Source organism: Bombina bombina, chromosome 8 (assembly GCF_027579735.1).
Source record: "Bombina bombina isolate aBomBom1 chromosome 8, aBomBom1.pri, whole genome shotgun sequence".
Taxonomy (NCBI): domain Eukaryota; kingdom Metazoa; phylum Chordata; class Amphibia; order Anura; family Bombinatoridae; genus Bombina; species Bombina bombina.
In genome coordinates this window covers 278,745,403-278,765,921 of record NC_069506.1, presented here as the reverse complement: position 1 = coordinate 278,765,921, position 20,519 = coordinate 278,745,403, and the positions used below count along the sequence as shown (strand labels likewise).

General features: G+C 42.5%; 1 protein-coding gene across 1 annotated transcript in view; it reads right to left on the bottom strand.

The window, feature by feature from the left end:
- RNF214 (ring finger protein 214) overlaps positions 1–20,519 on the bottom strand; it is a 141,872-nt gene that overhangs the window by 21,380 nt on the left and 99,973 nt on the right. The window contains exons 13-14 of the mRNA XM_053691399.1: positions 10,498–10,633; positions 6,973–7,053 (exon numbers count right to left, since the gene is read on the bottom strand). Coding sequence (XP_053547374.1) covers positions 6,973–7,053; positions 10,498–10,633 — 217 coding nt within the window. The remainder of the gene's footprint in view (positions 1–6,972; positions 7,054–10,497; positions 10,634–20,519) is intronic.

Sequence of the window (20,519 nt, the reverse complement as noted above, 5' to 3'; positions counted from 1 at the left end):
GAAGTCCAGAAGATATCCCTGGGATATAATTTCCAACGCCCAGGGATCCTGAACATCTCTTGCCCACGCCTGGGCAAAGAGTGAAAGTCTGCCCCCTACTAGATCCGTTACCGAATAGGGGGCCGTTCCTTCATGCTGTCTTAGAGGCAGCAGCAGGCTTTTTTACCTGCTTGTCAGGTTTGGTCTCCAGACCGTCTTGGATTGAGCAAAAGTTCCCTCTTGTTTATTATCAGAGGAAGTTGATGCCGCACCTGCCTTGAAGTTTTGAAAGGCACGAAAATTAGACTGTTTGGCCCTAGATTTGGACCTGTCCTGAGGAAGGGCATGACCTTTTCCTCCAGTGATATCAGCAATAATCTCCTTCAACCAGGCCCGAATAGGGTCTGCCCCTTGAAGGGAATGTTTAGTAGCTTAGATTTTGAAGTCACGTCAGCTGACCATGATCTAAGCCATAGCACTCTGCGCACCTGTATAGCAAAACCAGAATTCTTAGCCGTTAGTTTAGTCAAATGAACAATGGCATCAGAATAAAAGAATTGGCTAGCTTAAGTGCTCTAAGTTTGCCACGTATGTCATCCAATGGAGTCGCTACCTGTAAAGCCTCTTCCAGAGACTCAAACCAGTACGCCGCAGCAGCAGTGACAGGGGCAATGCATGCAAGGGGCTGTAGGATAAAACCTTGTTGAATAAATATTTTCTTAAGGTAACCTCTAATTTTTTATCCATTGGATCTAAAAAAAAAAAAAAAACACAACTGTCCTCGACAGGGATAGTAGTACGCTTTACTAGAGTAGAAACGGCTCCCTCCACCTTAGGGACTGTCTGCCATAAGTCCCATGTGGTGGCGTCTATTGGAAACATTTTTCTAAAAATAGGAGGGGAAGAGAACGGCACACCTGGTCTATCCCATTCCTTATTAATAATTTCTGTAAACCTTTTAGGTATTTGGAAAAACATCAGTACACACCGGCACTGCAAAGTATTTATCCAGTCTACACAATTTCTCTGGCACTGCAATGGTATCACAGTAATTCAGAGCAGCTAAAACCTCCCTAAGCAACACGCGGAGGTGTTCAAGCTTAAATTTAAATGTAGAAATATTAGAATCAGGTATCTTTCCTGAGTCATTAACATCACCCACTGACTGAAGATCTCTTTCCTCAGCTTCTGCATATTGTGAGGCAGTATCAGACATGGTTCTTAAAGCGTCAGTATGCTCTGCATTTTGTCTCACCCCAGAGCTATCTCGCTTACCTCTAAGTTCAGGTAGTCTGGCTAATACCGCTGACAGTGTATTATCCACGACTGCCGCCATGTCTTGTAAAGTAAACGCTATGGGCGCCCTAGATGTACTTGGCGCCATTTGAGCGTGAGTCCCTTAAGCGGGAGTCAAAGGGTCTGACACGTGGGGAATGTTAGTCGGCATAACTTCCCCCTCGTCAGATTCCTCTGGTGATACATTTTTTAAAGACAGAAAATGATCTTTATTGCATAAAATGAAATCAGTACATTTGGTACACATTCTAAGAGGGGGTTCCACCATGGCTTTTAAACATAATAAACAAGGAGTTTCTTCTATGTCAGACATGTTTATACAGAATAGCAATGAGACTAGCAAGCTTGGAAAACACTTTAAATCAAGTTAACAAGCAAATATAAAAAACGGTACTGTGCCTTTAAGAGAAACAAATTTTGTCAATTTGAAAAACAGTGAAAAAAATGCAGTAAATCAAACAAAATTTTTACAGTGTGTATAATAGGCTAACAGAGCATTGCACCCACTTGCAAATGGATGATTAACCCCTTAGTTCAAAAAACGGATCAAAAAAACGAAAGACGTTTTTTAACAAGCAGTGGCCCTACCTTCCCCAATAAACGACTTTGGAAAGCCTTTGGGCCCTTTAGAGATGTCCTATAGCATTCAGAGGGCCTTTGAGGGAAGCTGGATGTCACAGTTTGTAATTTTAACTGCACCAACTGTAACTTTTATACTACAACAGTGGAAATTGTTTGTAGTCAAAATTTAAGCCAGCCATGTGGAAAAAACTAGGCCCCAATAAAGTTTTATCACCAAAGCATATATAAAAACGATTAAACATGCCAGCAAACGTTTTATATTGTAAATATCATAAGGGTATTACCCCTGGGAGTAAGCATGATACCAGTCGTTATTAAATCACTGTATTCAGGCTTAACTTACATTAATCCGGTATCAGCAGCATTTTCTAGTGTTTTCCATCTCTAGAAAAAATTATAACTGCACATACCTGATAGCAGAATAAACTGCACGCCATTCTCTCGCTGAAGTTACCTCATCTGTGTAATCCCCTCAGACATATGTGAGAATAGCAATGGATCTTAGTTACAACCTGCTAAGATCATAGAAACCTCAGGCAGATTATTCTTCTATTTACTGCCTGAGATAAAATAGCACAACTCCGGTACTATTTAAAAATAACAAACTTTTGATTGAAGAAAATAAACTAGCTATATTTAACCACTCTCTCCTACAACGTCCTAGCTTGTTGAGAGTTGCAAGAGAATGACTGGCTATGACAGTTAGGGGAGGAGCTATATTACAGCTCTGCTGTGGGTGTCCTCTTGCAACTTCCTGTTGGGAATGAGAATATCCCACAAGTAATGGATGATCCGTGGACTGGATACACCTTACAAGAGAAAAGAGGAACTGAAAATAACATAATTTATGTAAGAATATACCTGATAAATTCATTTCTTTCATATTGGCAAGAGTGCATGAGCTAGTGACGTATGGGATATACATTCCTACCAGGAGGGGCAAAGTTTCCCAAACCTCAAAATGCCTATAAATACACCACTCATCACATCCACAATTCAGTTTAACAAATAGCCAAGTAGTGGGGTGATAGAAAACAAAGTAAAAAAGCATACAAAAAAGAGGAACTGAAAATAACATAATTTATGTAAAAATATACCTGATAAATTCATTTCTTTCATATTGGCAAGAGTGCATGAGCTAGTGACGTATGGGATATACATTCCAACCAGGAGGGGCAAAGTTTCCCAAACCTCAAAATGCCTATAAATACACCCCCCCACCACACCCACAATTCAGTTTAACGAATAGCCAAGAAGTGGGGTGATAAGAAAGGAGCAAAAAGCATCAACAAGGAATTGGAGTAATTGTGCTTTATACAAAAAAAATCATAACCACAATAAAAAGGGTGGGTCTCATTGACTCTTGCCAATATGAAAGAAATTAATTTATCAGGTAAATTCTTACATAAATTATGTTTTCTTTCATGTAATTGGCAAGAGTCCATGAGCTAGTGACGTATGGGATAGCAAATACCCAAGATGTGGAACTCCACACTAGAAGAGGGAGGGATAAAAATAAAGACAGCCAATTCCGCTGAAAAATTAATCCACAACCCAAATCAAAAAGTTGTAATCTTTATAATGAAAAAAATTGAAATTATAAGCAGAAGAATCAAACTGAAACAGCGGCCAGAAGTACTTTTCTACCAAAAACTGCTTCTGAAGAAGAAAAAAAATCAAAATGGTAGAATTTAGTAAAAGTATGCAAAGAAGACCAAGTTGCTGCTTTGCAAATCTGATCAACAGAAGCTTCATTCTCAAAAGCCCAGGAAGTGGAAACTGACCTAGTAGAATGAGCCGTAATTCTCTGAGGCGGGGATTTACCCGACTCCAAATAAGCATGATGAATCAAAAGCTTTAACCAAGATGCCAAAGAAATGGCAGAAGCCTTCTGACCTTTCCTAGAACCAGAAAATATAACAAATAGACTAGAAGTCTTCCTGAAATCTTTAGTAACTTCAACATAATATTTCAAAGCTCTTACCACATCCAAAGAATGTAAAGATCTCTCCAGAGAATTCTTAGGATTAGGACACAAAGAAGGGACAACAATGTCTCTACTAATGTTGTTGGAGTTCACAACTTTAGGTAAAAATTTAAATGAAGTCTGCAAAACTGCTTTATCCTGATGAAAAAATCAGAAAAGGAGACTCACAAGAAAGAGCAGATAATTCAGAAACTCTTCTAGCAGAAGAGATGGCCAAAAGGAACAATACTTTCCAAGAAAGTAATTTAATGTCCAGATAATGCATAGGCTCAAACGGAGGAGCCTGTAAAGCCTTCAAAACCAAATTAAGACTCCAAGGAGGAGAGATTGATTTAATGACAGGCTTGATACGAACCAAAGCCTGTACAAAACAATGAATATCAGGAAGATTAGCAATTTTTCTGTGGAACAGAACAGAAAGAGCAGAGATTTGTCCTTTCAAGGAACTTGCAGACAAACCCCTATCTAAACAATCCTGAAGAAACTGCAAAATTCTAGGAATTCTAAAAGAATGCCAAGAGAATTTATGAGTAGAGGACCATGAAATGTAAGTCTTCCAAACTCGATAATAAATCTTTCTAGACACAGATTTACGAGCCTGCAACATAGTATTAATCACTGAGTCAGAGAAACCTCTATGACTAAGCACTAAGCGTTCAATCTCCATACCATCAAATTTAATGATTTGAGATCCTGATGGAAAAACGGGCCTTGAGATAGAAGGTCTGGCCTTAACGGAAGTGGCAAAGGTTGGCAACTGGACATGGAAGGGAGGAGCTATATAACAGCTCTGCTGTGGTGCTCTTTGCCTCCTCCTGCTGACCAGGAGGTGAATATCCCACAAGTAAGGATGATGATCCGTGGACTCATCATGTCTTTAAAAAGAAATGGCACTTACCTTAAAACCATCTAGCCGGCAGCAGGGCAGCTCACCTGGTTTGAGAGGACCCCATACCTTACATGGACCTGTCTAAGAAGAAAGAAACGGAGTAATCCTTACTCAGGCTTTCTGGATAGGGCAGCAAAATATTGAGAAATCGCAGTGAGGATTGTACCTCACAAGTTCCCAAGTGCTCAAAAGCCACTATTGCCCTACTAAAGAGACTGACGTGGGCTACTGCTAGACCCCAGAAAAGATCAGAGTAAATCGCTCTGCTTTAAAATAATAAAATCTTTATTGAAGACAACTTATCAGACACCTAAACTTCACCTCCTCCTTGCACTGCAGGCAAAGAGAATGACTGGGGGATTGTGGGTAGGGAAGTGATACTTAACAGCTTTGGTGTGGTGCTCTTTGCCTCCTCCTGCAGGCCAGGAGTGATATTCCCAACAGTAATTAATGATGATCCGTGGACTCACCATGTCATTAGAAAGAAAGTGCCAGGGGATAAAACAGATTTAGACCCCTTCTTGGCCTATAAAACAGAACATAAGCAGATAGAACAAAATTGTGCAGGTGGGCAAACCATAGTCTCCTCACACTACAAACATGCATTCATTACAGTGATTGCTGAAACAGAACCCTCTAAGGGATTAATATCAGAATCCTCCATAGTGGGTATAAGGTCTCAACACTGTTAGTGAAAAATTTAAATTTGTAGCATGGCACCTCTACCCTTAGCCTTGGCTGAGGTACTCACCACCTCCTAAGCTAGTGATCCTGGATCGGAATTAAGTTGTATCTTTCCCAATGCCTGCAGCGAGCTCTGTATGCTGATCGCTACACAGGAGCAAACAAAAATAAAAACGCACCTTAAGGCTATATATATATATATATATATATATATATATATATATATATATATATATATATATATATATATATATATATATATATATATATATATATATAGTGAAAATAAGGTACTATTTTACTAAATACTGTACCCATCCCTAACATAATAGTCCCCAGGCTATGATATACCTATAATTGAGAATCTATTAATAGTCTATAGGCTAAGCAGGTGCCAAGAACAACAACCCCTTAGCTGATAGGCACCCATACTACTGGACTTACCATAAGAAGAAAAGAACTGCTTCCAGTAGATTGCTGTCACGTGTAGAGCACTGGAATGGCTGAGGATCTATTAGTATACAGTATGTGTATATATGGATTATAATGTTGAACCGTCAGGAGGCGGCTAGGGATCGTTCCCTGTTCCACTTGTGGTAGGCCTGCGACCTACTCCCACAGGGTGTTCTAGTGCCACTACCCATTCTTCAACAACATCCCTCTGTCCAAACAATAGCTTTCTGTGAGACCAATTTGAGGCCCTGTTTCCCTCAAACACCTGGAGTACCTGCAATCCTTTACCTTCCTCCTGCGAAGGCAAAGACAAGAATAGTTTGCAGCAAGGTAAGAGGAGTTTTAAGGATTCTTGGGGTTTTGGTATCTTTGCCTCCTACTAGTGGTCGGAAATATGATTCCCACGTGTAATGGATCGTGGACTCTCACCACATTTATGAAAGAAATAAAGAAGTGACAACCAGAACTACAGACACCTCAATCTAAAAGTCTGTTTTAAGATGTGATTATAGTTTCTGTATAAAATGACACTCCAAAATTATGACAGCCTCATCTATACAGACACTAGAACACCTCTATGAGCAAATACTGCCGCATTCAAATACGGATATAAAACAAAAAAGATTTATTCAAAAATGTTATAAAAATCATCATGTACACACAAAGATAAAAGGTACATTAACATGTTAAGCATTTCGCGCCACTCACTGGCCACTCTTTTTTAATCAATTTTGGAATAAAGCCTTTTCTGTTTTAGATCAGTATTTGAGTGCAGTAGTATTTGCTCATATGGGATATCCAATATCGGTAGACTGCTGTTCCTGTCTGCACCGGCTTGAGTGTTTCATTGACTGTATGTTTGAGTCTTGTGCCACGCATCAGATCTGCAGCCAAGCATATTGTTTTTTGCTTTGATACTAGAACACCTCTAAACCCGGTCAGTATAATGACACCTCTAAACTACACACACTTTATTGGAACCCTTGAACCACAAGACAGCTAAACTACAGAAAGATTATAGTGATACCCCTGCACTGAAAGATGTCCCCTCACCACATGCAGCAGATCCGCAAAACGCACAAGCTGCACTCAGTCATCTTACCTGGGCTGGTTTTCCTGTAAACGATCCTGAAGATGGGATTCCTCTGCTGCCATGAAATGGAGGTCTGGAATTTCCAGGAGGCTACAGAGATATGACAGTGTTAGCTTAGCTCCTGTGCTGTGACTGCACACATACGACAGAGCGTTAGCATAGCTCCTGTGCTGTGATATTCTGAACACACACGACAGAGCGTTAGCTTAGCTCCTGTGCTGTGACTGCACACACATGACAGAGCGTTAGCTTAGCTCCTGTGCTGTGACATTCTGCACACACACACGACAGAGCGTTAGCTTAGCTCCTGTGCTGTGACATTCTGCACACACACGACAGAGCGTTAGCTTAGCTCCTGTGCTGTGACATTCTGCACACACACAAGACAGAACGTTAGCTTAGCTCCTGTGCTGTGACATTCTGCACACACACGACAGAGCGTTAGCTTAGCTCCTGTGCTGTGATATTCTGCACACATATGACAGAGCGGTAGCTTAGCTCCTGTGCTGTCACATTCTGCACAAACATGACAGAGCGTTAGCTTAGCTCCTGTGCTGTCACATTCTGCACACACACGACAGAGCGTTAGCTTAGCTCCTGTGCTGTCACATTCTGCACAAACATGACAGAGCGTTAGCTTAGCTCCTGTGCTGTCACATTCTGCACACATATGATAGAGCGGTAGCTTAGCTCCTGTGCTGTCACATTCTGCACACATATGACAGAGCGGTAGCTTAGCTCCTGAGCTGTCACATTCTGCACACACACATGACAGAGCGTTAGCTTAGCTACTGTGCTGTGACTGCATACACATGACAGAGCGTTCACTTAGCTCCTGTGCTGTCACATTCTGCACACACACGACAGAGCGTTAGCTTAGCTCCTGTGCTGTCACATTCTGCACACATATGACAGCACAGGAGCTAAGCTAATGCTCTGTCATATGTGTGCAGAATGAGACAGCACAGGAGCTAAGCTAACGCTCTGTCTCATTCTGCACACATATGACAGAGCGTTAGCTTAGCTACTGTGCTGTGACTGCATACACACGACAGAGCGTTAGCTTAGCTCCTGTGCTGTCTCATTCTGCACACACACGACAGAGCGTTAGCTTAGCTCCTGTGCTGTCACATTCTGCACACACGACAGAGCGGTAGCTTAGCTCCTTTGCTGTCACATTCTGCACACACACGACAGAGCGTTATATTGTTCGTCTATTTAAGTATATATGTTAAATAAAGTGTTTATTTTTTTAACTCTATATTATCCATATAGTGTGTAATTCAGCACTAGGCTTTAATGCCTTAAATCCTTTATCCCTCTTAATATATCCTGACTGCACACACACGACAGAGCGTTAGCTTAGCTCCTGTGCTGTCACATTCTGCACACATATGACAGAGCGTTAGCTTAGCTCCTGTGCTGTCACATTCTGCACACACACGACAGAGCGTTAGCTTAGCTCCTGTGCTGTCACATTCTGCACACATATGACAGAGCGTTAGCTTAGCTCCTGTGCTGTCACATTCTGCACACACACGACAGAGCGGTAGCTTAGCTCCTCTGCTGTCACAATTTGCACACACACGACAGAGCGTTAGCTTAGCTCCTGTGCTGTGACTGCACACACACGACAGAGCGTTAGCTTAGCTCCTGTGCTGTCACATTCTGCACACACACGACAGAGCGGTAGCTTAGCTCCTCTGCTGTCACAATTTGCACACACACGACAGAGCGTTAGCTTAGCTCCTGTGCTGTGACATTCTGCGCACACACAAAAGAGCGTTAGCTTAGCTCCTGTGCTGTGACTGCACACACATGACAAGGCTTTAGCTTAGCTTCTGTGCTGTCACATTCTGCACACACATGATAGAGCATTAGCTTAGCTCCTGTGCTGTGACATTCTGCACACACACACACACATACACACGACAGAGCGTTAGCTTAGCTCCTGTGCTGGGACTGCACACACATGACAGAAAGTTAGCTTAGCTCCTGTGCTGTGACATTCTGCACACACACGACAGAGCGTTAGCTTAGCTCCTGTGCTGTGACATTCTGCACACACACAACAGAGCGTTAGCTTAGCTCCTGTGCTGGGACTGCACATACACGACAGAGCGTTAGCTTAGCTCCTGTGCTGTGACATTCTGCACACACACAACAGAGCGTTAGCTTAGCTCCTGTGCTGTGACATTCTGCACACACATGACAGAGCGTTAGCTTAGCTCCTGTGCTGTGACTGCACACACGACAGAACGTTAGCTTAGCTCCTGTGCTGTGACATTCTGCACACACACGACAGAGCGTTAGCTTAGCTCCTGTGCTATGACTGCACACACATGACAGAACGTTAGCTTAGCTCCTGTGCTGTGACTGCACACACATGACAGAACGTTAGCTTAGCTCCTGTGCTGTGACATTATGCACACACACGACAGAGCGTTAGCTTAGCTCCTGTGCTGTGACTGCACACACATAACAGAGCGTTAGCTTAGCTCCTGTGCTGTGACTGCACACACATGACAGAACGTTAGCTTAGCTCCTGTGCTGTGACATTCTGCACACACACAACAGAGCATTAGCTTAGCTCCTGTGCTGGGACTGCACATACACAACAGAGCGTTAGCTTAGCTCCTGTGCTGTGACATTCTGCACACACACGACAGAGCGTTAGCTTAGCTCCTGTGCTGTGACTGCACACACGACAGAACGTTAGCTTAGCTCCTGTGCTGTGACTGCACACACATAACAGAGCGTTAGCTTAGCTCCTGTGCTGTGACATTCTGCACACACACGACAGAGCGTTAGCTTAGCTCCTGTGCTGTGACTGCACACACGACAGAACGTTAGCTTAGCTCCTGTGCTGTGACATTCTGCACACACACGACAGAGCGTTAGCTTAGCTCCTGTGCTGTGACTGCACACACACGACAGAGCGTTAGCTTAGCTCCTGTGCTGTGACATTCTGCACACACACGACAGAGCGTTAGCTTAGCTCCTGTGCTGTGACTGCACACACATAACAGAGCATTAGCTTAGCTCCTGTGCTGTGACATTCTGCACACACACGACAGAGCGTTAGCTTAGCTCCTGTGCTGTGACTGCACACACATAACAGAGCATTAGCTTAGCTCCTGTGCTGTGACATTCTGCACACACACGACAGAACGTTAGCTTAGCTCCTGTGCTGTGACTGCACACACATAACAGAGCATTAGCTTAGCTCCTGTGCTGTGACATTCTGCACACACACGACAGAACGTTAGCTTAGCTCCTGTGCTGTGACTGCACACACATAACAGAGCATTAGCTTAGCTCCTGTGCTGTGACATTCTGCACACACACGACAGAGCGTTAGCTTAGCTCCTGTGCTGTGACTGCACACGACAAAGCGTTAGCTTAGCTCCTGTGCTGTGACATTCTGCACACACACGACAGAGTGTTAGCTTAGCTCCTGTGCTGTGACATTCTGCACACACAGGACAGTATACAAGACATGCATGCTCGCACACACAGAGTAGCATAACTCACCAGTGTTACCCTTATTGCTGCATCCGGCGTTTCCATAAGCCGCACAGCAACAAGTTGGCACAGCTCTTCCACAGTGAGGCCAGCGAGAGTTCCCCGGGTCCTTTTAATATCCTGCATTATACTCGTGAGTTGGGCTCTGAAGGGAAAAACAGACATTGAGGAAAAGGGGAGAAAATGAATCTTGTGTGCGAGTGAGCAGATGGCACAGTGAGCTTGTATGTATGTGTGTGAGAGAGAATGAGTGAGTGAGAGAGAAGCTGGCACAGTGAGTGTGTGTGTGTGTGAGTGAGAGTGAGCAGCTGGCACAGTGAGCTTGTGTGTGTGTGAGAGAGAGACACAGTGAGCTTGTGTGTGAGAGAGAGAGAGAGAGAGAGAGAGAGAGAGAGAGAGAGAGCGCGCAGTTGGCACAGTGAGCTTGTATGTGTGTGTGTGAGCGTGTGTGTGAGTGAGTGAGAGAGAGAGAAAGAGAGAGAGAAAGAAAGAGAAAAAGAAAGAGAGAGAGAGAAAAAAACATAATTTATGTAAGAACTTACCTGATAAATTCATTTCTTTCATATTAGCAAGAGTCCATGAGCTAGTGACGTATGGGATATACATTCCTACCAGGAGGGGCAAAGTTTCCCAAACCTCAAAATGCCTACAAATACACCCCTCACCACACCCACAATTCAGTTTAACGAATAGCCAAGAAGTGGGGTGATAAAAAAGTGCGAAAGCATATAAAATAAGGAATTGGAATAATTGTGCTTTATACAAAATCATAACCACCACAAAAAAAGGGCGGGCCTCATGGACTCTTGCTAATATGAAAGAAATGAATTTATCAGGTAAGTTCTTACATAAATTATGTTTTCTTTCATGTAATTAGCAAGAGTCCATGAGCTAGTGACGTATGGGATAATGACTACCCAAGATGTGGATCTTTCCACACAAGAGTCACTAGAGAGGGAGGGACAAAATAAAGACAGCCAATTCCTGCTGAAAATAATCCACACCCAAAATAAAGTTTAATGAAAAACATAAGCAGAAGATTCAAACTGAAACCGCTGCCTGAAGTACTTTTCTACCAAAAACTGCTTCAGAAGAAGAAAATACATAAAAATGGTAGAATTTAGTAAAAGTATGCAAAGAGGACCAAGTTGCTGCTTTGCAAATCTGATCAACCGAAGCTTCATTCCTAAACGCCCAGGAAGTAGAAACTGACCTAGTAGAATGAGCTGTAATTTTCTGAGGCGGAGTTTTACCCGACTCAACATAGGCAAGATGAATTAAAGATTTCAACCAAGATGCCAAAGAAATGGCAGAAGCTTTCTGGCCTTTTCTAGAACCGGAAAAGATAACAAATAGACTAGAAGTCTTTCGGAAAGATTTAGTAGCTTCAACATAATATTTCAAAGCTCTAACAACATCCAAAGAATGCAACGATTTCTCCTTAGAATTCTTAGGATTAGGACATAATGAAGGAACCACAATTTCTCTACTAATGTTGTTGGAATTCACAACTTTAGGTAAAAATTCAAAAGAAGTTCGCAACACCGCCTTATCCTGATGAAAAATCAGAAAAGGAGACTCACAAGAAAGAGCAGATAATTCAGAAACTCTTCTGGCAGAAGAGATGGCCAAAAGGAACAAAACTTTCCAAGAAAGTAATTTAATGTCCAATGAATGCATAGGTTCAAATGGAGGAGCTTGAAGCGCCCCCAGAACCAAATTCAAACTCCAAGGAGGAGAAATTGACTTAATGACAGGCTTTATACGAACCAAAGCTTGTACAAAACAATGAATATCAGGAAGAATAGCAATCTTTCTGTGAAAAAGAACAGAAAGAGCAGAGATTTGTCCTTTCAAGGAACTTGCAGACAAACCCTTATCTAAACCATCCTGAAGAAACTGTAATACTCTCGGTATTCTAAAAGAATGCCAAGAAAAATGATGAGAAAGACACCAAGAAATATAAGTCTTCCAGACTCTATAATATATCTCTCTAGATACAGATTTACGAGCCTGTAACATAGTATTAATCACAGAGTCAGAGAAACCTCTGTGACCAAGAATCAAGCGTTCAATCTCCATACCTTTAAATTTAAGGATTTCAGATCCTGATGGAAAAAAGGACCTTGAGACAGAAGGTCTGGTCTTAACGGAAGAGTCCACGGTTGGCAAGAGGCCATCCGGACAAGATCCGCATACCAAAACCTGTGAGGCCATGCTGGAGCTACCAGCAGAACAAACGAGCATTCCTTCAGAATCTTGGAGATTACTCTTGGAAGAAGAACTAGAGGCGGAAAGATATAGGTAGGATGATACTTCCAAGGAAGTGATAATGCATCCACTGCCTCCGCCTGAGGATCCCGGGATCTGGACAGATACCTGGGAAGTTTCTTGTTTAGATGAGACGCCATCAGATCTATTTCTGGAAGTTCCCACATTTGAACAATCTGAAGAAATACCTCTGGGTGAAGAGACCATTCGCCCGGATGCAACGTTTGGCGACTGAGATAATCCGCTTCCCAATTGTCTATACCTGGGATATGAACCGCAGAGATTAGACAGGAGCTGGATTCCGCCCAAACCAAAATTCGAGATACTTCTTTCATAGCTAGAGGACTGTGAGTCCCTCCTTGATGATTGATGTATGCCACAGTTGTGACATTGTCTGTCTGAAAACAAATGAACGATTCTCTCTTCAGAAGAGGCCAAAACTGAAGAGCTCTGAAAATTGCACGGAGTTCCAAAATATTGATCGGTAATCTCACCTCCTGAGATTCCCAAACTCCTTGTGCCGTCAGAGATCCCCACACAGCTCCCCAACCTGTGAGACTTGCATCTGTTGAAATTACAGTCCAGGTCGGAAGCACAAAAGAAGCCCCCTGAATTAAACAATGGTGATCTGTCCACCACGTTAGAGAGTGTCGAACAATCGGTTTTAAAGATATTAATTGAGATATCTTTGTGTAATCCTTGCACCATTGATTCAACATACAGAGCTGAAGAGGTCGCATGTGAAAACGAGCAAAGGGGATCGCGTCCGATGCAGCAGTCATAAGACCTAGAATTTCCATGCATAAGGCTACCGAAGGGAATGATTGTGACTGAAGGTTTCGACAAGCTGTAATTAATTTTAGACGTCTCTTGTCTGTTAAAGACAGAGTCATGGACACTGAATCCATCTGGAAACCCAGAAAGGTTACCCTTGTCTGAGGAATCAATGAACTTTTTGGTAAATTGATCCTCCAACCATGATCTTGAAGAAACAACACAAGTCGATTCGTATGAGATTCTGCTAAATGTAAAGACTGAGCAAGTACCAAGATATCGTCCAAATAAGGAAATACCACAATACCCTGTTCTCTGATTACAGACAGAAGGGCACCGAGAACCTTTGTAAAAATTCTTGGAGCTGTAGCTAGGCCAAACGGCAGAGCCACAAAACTGGTAATGCTTGTCCAGAAAAGAGAATCTCAGGAACTGATAATGATCTGGATGAATCGGAATATGCAGATATGCATCCTGTAAATCTATTGTGGACATATAATTCCCTTGCTGAACAAAAGGCAAGATAGTCCTTACAGTTACCATCTTGAACGTTGGTATCCTTACATAACGATTCAATATTTTTAGATCCAGAACTGGTCTGAAGGAATTCTCCTTCTTTGGTACAATGAAGAGATTTGAATAAAACCCCATCCCCTGTTCCGGAACTGGAACTGGCATAATTACTCCAGTCAACTCTAGATCTGAAACACAATTCAGAAATGCTTGAGCTTTTACTGGATTTACTGGGACACGGGAAAGAAAAAATCTCTTTGCAGGATGTCTCATCTTGAAACCAATTCTGTACCCTTCTGAAACAATGTTCTGAATCCAAAGATTGTGAACAGAATTGATCCAAATTTCCTTGAAAAAACGTAACCTGCCCCCTACCAGCTGAGCTGGAATGAGGGCCGCACCTTCATGTGGACTTAGAAGCAGGCTTTGCCTTTCTAGCTGGCTTGGATTTATTCCAGACTGGAGATGGTTTCCAAACTGAAACTGCTCCTGAGGATGAAGGATCAGGCTTTTGTTCTTTGTTGAAACGAAAGGAACGAAAACGATTATTAGCCCTGTTTTTACCTTTAGATTTTTTATCCTGTGGTAAAAAAGTTCCTTTCCCACCAGTAACAGTTGAAATAATAGAATACAACTGAGAACCAAATAATTTGTTACCCTGGAAAGAAATAGAAAGTAGAGTTGATTTAGAAGCCATATCAGCATTCCAAGTTTTAAGCCATAAAGCTCTTCTAGCTAAAATAGCTAGAGACATAAACCTGACATCAACTCTGATAATATCAAAAATGGCATCACAGATAAAATTATTAGCATGCTGAAGAAGAATAATAATATTATGAGAATCATGATGTGTTACTTGTTGCGCTAAAGTTTCCAAACAAAAAGTTGAAGCTGCAGCAACATCAGCCAAAGATATAGCAGGTCTAAGAAGATTACCTGAACACAGATAAGCTTTTCTTAGAAAGGATTCAATTTTCCTATCTAAAGGATCCTTAAACGAAGTACCATCTGACGTAGGAATAGTAGTACGTTTAGCAAGGGTAGAAATAGCCCCATCAACTTTGGGGATTTTGTCCCAAAATTCTAATCTGTCAGACGGCACAGGATATAATTGCTTAAAACGTTTAGAAGGAGTAAATGAATTACCCAATTTATCCCATTCTTTGGAAATTACTGCAGAAATAGCATTAGGAACAGGAAAAACTTCTGGAATAACCACAGGAGCTTTAAATACCTTATCCAAACGTTTAGAATTAGTATCAAGAGGACCAGAATCCTCTATTTCTAAAGCAATTAGTACTTCTTTAAGTAAAGAACGAATAAATTCCATTTTAAATAAATATGAAGATTTATCAGCATCAACCTCTGAGACAGAATCCTCTGAACCAGAAGAGTCATCAGAATCAGAATGATGATGTTCATTTAAAAATTCATCTGTAGGGAGAGAAGTTTTAAAAGATTTTTTACGTTAACTAGAAGGAGAAATAACAGACATAGCCTTCTTTATGGATTCAGAAACAAAATCTCTTATGTTATCAGGAACATTCTGCACCTTAGATGTTGAAGGAACTGCAACAGGCAATGGTACTTTACTAAAGGAAATATTATCTGCATTAACAAGTTTGTCATGACAATCAATACAAACAACAGCCGGAGGAATAGCTACCAAAAATTTACAGCAGATACACTTAGCTTTGGTAGATTCAGCACTAGACAGCGATTTTCCTGTAGTATCTTCTGACTCAGATGCAACGCGAGACATCTTGCAATATGTAAGAGAAAAAACAACATATATATAAAGCAAAGTTGATCAAATTCCTTAAATGACAGTTTCAGGAATGGGAAAGAATGCCAAGAACAAGCTTCTAGCAACCAGAAGCAATAAAAAAATGAGACTTAAATAATGTGGAGATAAAAGCGACGCCCATATTTTTTAGCGCCAAATCAGACGGCCACATTATTTGGCGCCTAAATGCTTTTGGCATTGACACGTATGACGCCGGAAACGGAAAAGAATTTTTGCGCCAAAAAGTCCGCGCCAAGAATGACGCAATAAAATGAAGCATTTTCAGCCCCCGCGAGCCTAACAGCCCACAGGGAAAAAAGTGTCAAAATTTTTTAAGGTAAGAAAAAAATGATTAATTCAAATGCATTATCCCAAATATGAAACTGACTGTCTGAAAAATAAGGAAAGTTGAACATTCTGAGTCAAGGCAAATAAATGTTTGAATACATATATTTAGAACTTTATAAACAAAGTGCCCAACCATAGCTTAGAGTGTCACAGAAAATAAGATTTACTTACCCCAGGACACTCATCTACATGTTTGTAGAAAGCCAAACCAGTACTGAAACGAGAATCAGCAGAGGTAATGGTATATATAAGAGTATATCGTCGATCTGAAAAGGGAGGTAAGAGATGAATCTCTACGACCGATAACAGAGAACCTATGAAATAGACCCCATAGAAGGAGATCACTGCATTCAAATAGGCAATACTCTCTTCACATCCCTCTGACATTCACTGCACGCTGAGAGGAAAACCGGGCTCCAACTTGCTGCGGAGCGCATATCAACGTAGAATCTAGCACAAACTTACTTCACCACCTCCATCGGAGGCAAAGTTTGTAAAACTGAATTGTGGGTGTGGTGAGGGGTGTATTTATAGGCATTTTGAGGTTTGGGAAACTTTGCCCCTCCTGGTAGGAATGTATATCCCATACGTCACTAGCTCATGGACTCTTGCTAATTACATGAAAGAAACATAATTTATGCTTACCTGATAAATTTATTTCTCTTGTAGTGTAGTCAGTCCACGGGTCATCCATTACTTATGGAATATATCTCTTCCTAACAGGAAGCTGCAAGAGGATCACCCAAGCAGAGCTGCTATATAGCTCCTCCCCTCACATGTCATATTCAGTCATTCGACCAAAGCAGACGAGAAAGGAGAAACCATAGGGTGCAGTGGTGACTGGAGTTTAATTAAAATTTAGATCTGCCTTAAAGACAGGGCGGGCCATGGACTGACTACACTACAAGAGAAATAAATTTATCAGGTAAGCATAAATTATGTTTTCTCTTGTTAAGTGTAGTCAGTCCACGGGTCATCCATTACTTATGGAATACCAATACCAAAGCTAAAGTACATGAATGAAGGGAGGGACAAGGCAGGAACATTAAACAGAAGGAACCACTGCCTGAAGTACCTTTCTCCCAAAAATAGCCTCCGAAGAAGCAAAAGTGTCAAATTTGTAAAATTTTGAAAAAGTGTGAAGTGAAGACCAAGTTGCAGCCTTGCGAATCTGTTCAACAGAGGCCTCATTTTTAAAGGCCCAGGTGAAAGCCACAGCTCTAGTAGAATGAGCTGTAATCCTTTCAGGAGGCTGCTGTCCAGCAGTCTCATAGGCTAAACGTATTATGCTACGAAGCCAAAAAGAGAGAGAGGTAGCCGAAGCCTTTTGACCTCTTCTCTGTCCAGAGTAAACGACAAACAGGGAAGAAGTTTGACGAAAATCTTTAGTTGCCTGCAAATAGAACTTCAGGGCACGGACGACGTCCAGATTGTGCAGAAGTCGTTCCTTCTTTGAAGAAGGTTTAGGACACAGTGATGGAACAACAATCTCTTGATTGATATTCCTGTTAGTAACTACCTTAGGTAAGAACCCAGGTTTAGTACGCAGAACTACCTTGTCTGAATGAAAAATCAGATAAGGAGAATCACAATGTAAGGCAGATAACTCAGAGACTCTTCGAGCCGAGGAAATAGCCATCAAAAACAGAACCTTCCAGGATAACAGCATGATATCAATGGAATGAAGGGGTTCAAATGGAACGCCTTGAAAAACGTTAAGAACTAAGTTTAAGCTCCACGGCGGAGCAACAGTCTTAAACACAGGCTTAATCCTAGCTAAAGCCTGACAAAAAGCCTGAACGTCTGGAACTTCAGCCAGACGTTTGTGTAGAAGAATAGACAGAGCAGAAATCTGTCCCTTTAACGATTTAGCAGATAAGCCCTTTTCTAAACCCTCTTGTAGAAAGGACAATATCCTAGGAATCCTAACCTTACTCCATGAGTAACTCTTGGATTCGCACCAATATAAATATTTACGTCATATCTTATGGTAAATTTTTCTGGGAACAGGCTTCCTAGCCTGTATTAAGGTATCAATAACCGACTCCGAGAAGCCACGCTTTGATAGAATCAAGAATTCAATCTCCATGCAGTCAGCCTCAGAGAAATTAGATTTGGATGGTTGAAAGGACCCTGAATTAGAAGGTCCTGTCTCAGAGGCAGAGACCACGGTGGACAGGACGACATGTCCACTAGGTCTGCATACCAGGTCCTGCGTGGCCACGCAGGCGCTATCAGAATCACCGAAGCTCTCTCCTGTTTGATCTTGGCAATCAAACGAGGAAGCATCGGGAATGGTGGAAACACATAAGCCATGTTGAAGACCCAAGGGGCTGTCAGAGCATCTATCAGCACCGCTCCCGGGTCCCTGGACCTGGATCCGTAACAAGGAAGCTTGGCGTTCTGGCGAGACGCCATGAGATCCAGATCTGGTTTGCCCCAACAATGAATCAGTTGAGCAAAGACCTCCGGATGAAGTTCCCACTCCCCCGGATGAAAAGTCTGGCGACTTAGAAAATCCGCCTCCCAGTTCTCCACGCCTGGGATGTAAATCGCTGACAGGTGGCAAGAGTGAGACCCTGCCCAGCGAATTATCTGTGAGACTTCCAACATCGCTAGGGAACTTCTGGTTCCCCCTTGATGGTTGATGTAAGCCACAGTCGTGATGTTGTCCGACTGAAATCTGATGAACCTCAGAGTTGCTAACTGAGGCCAAGCTAGGAGAGCATTGAATATTGCTCTTAATTCCAGAATATTTATTGGGAGGAGTTTCTCCTCCTGAGTCCATAATCCCTGAGCCTTCAGGGAGTTCCAGACTGCGCCCCAGCCTAGAAGGCTGGCGTCTGTTGTTACAATCGTCCAATCTGGCCTGCGAAAGGTCATCCCCTTGGACAGATGTGGCCGAGAAAGCCACCATAGAAGAGAATCTCTGGTCTCTTGATCCAGATTTAGTAGGGGGGACAAATCTGAGTAATCCCCGTTCCACTGACTTAGCATGCACAATTGCAGCGGTCTGAGATGCAGGCGCGCAAATGGTACTATGTCCATTGCCGCTACCATTAAGTCGATTACTTCCATGCACTGAGCTACTGACGGGTGTGGAATGGAATGAAGGACACGGCAAGAATTTAGAAGTTTTGATAACCTGGCCTCTGTCAGGTAAATTTTCATCTCTACAGAATCTATAAGAGTCCCTAGAAAGGGAACCCTTGTAAGTGGTAATAGAGAACTCTTTTCCACGTTCACCTTCCACCCATGCGACCTCAGAAATGCCAGAACTATCTCTGTATGAGACTTGGCAGTTTGAAAACTTGCCGCTTGTATCAGAATGTCGTCTAGGTACGGAGTCACCGCTATGCCTCGCGGTCTTAGTACCGCCAGAAGTGAGCCCAGAACTTTTGTAAAGATTCTTGGAGCCGTAGCTAATCCGAAGGGAAGAGCTACAAACTGGTAATGCCTGTCTAGAAAAGCAAATCTTAGGTACCGATAATGATCCTTGTGAATCGGTATGTGAAGGTAGGCATCCTTTAAGTCCACTGTGGTCATGTACTGACCCTCTTGGATCATGGGAAGGATGGTTCGAATAGTTTCCATTTTGAATGATGGAACTCTTAGGAATTTGTTTAGGATTTTTAAGTCCAAGATTGGTCTGAAGGTTCCCTCTTTCTTGGGAACCACAAATAGATTTGAATATAATCCTTGCCCGTGTTCCGTCCGCGGAACTGGGTGGATCACCCCCATTAGTAAGAGGTCTTGTACACAGCGTAGAAACGCCTCTTTCTTTATTTGGTTTGCTGATAACCTTGAAAGATGAAATCTAACTCGTGGAGGAGAAGTTTTGAAGTCCAGGAGATATCCCTGAGATATGATCTCCAACGCCCAGGGATCCTGGACATCTCTTGCCCAAGCCTGGGCGAAGAGAGAAAGTCTGCCCCCCACTAGATCTGTTTCCGGATAGGGGGCCCTCTTTTCATGCTGTCTTAGGGGCTACAGCAGGTTTCTTTGCCTGCTTGCCCTTGTTCCAGGACTGGTTAACTTTCCAGCCCTGCCTGTAACGAGCAACAGGTCCTTCCTGTTTTGGAGCGGAGGAAGTTGATGCTGCTCCTGCCTTGAAGTTACGAAAGGCACGAAAATTAGACTGTTTGGCCTTTGATTTGGCCCTGTCCTGAGGTAGAGCATGGCCCTTACCTCCCGTAATTTCAGCTATAATTTATTTCAAGCCGGGCCCGAATAAGGTCTGCCCTTTGAAAGGAATATTAAGCAATTTAGATTTAGAAGTCACGTCAGCTGACCAGGATTTAAGCCATAGCGCTCTGCGCGCTTGGATGGCGAATCCGGA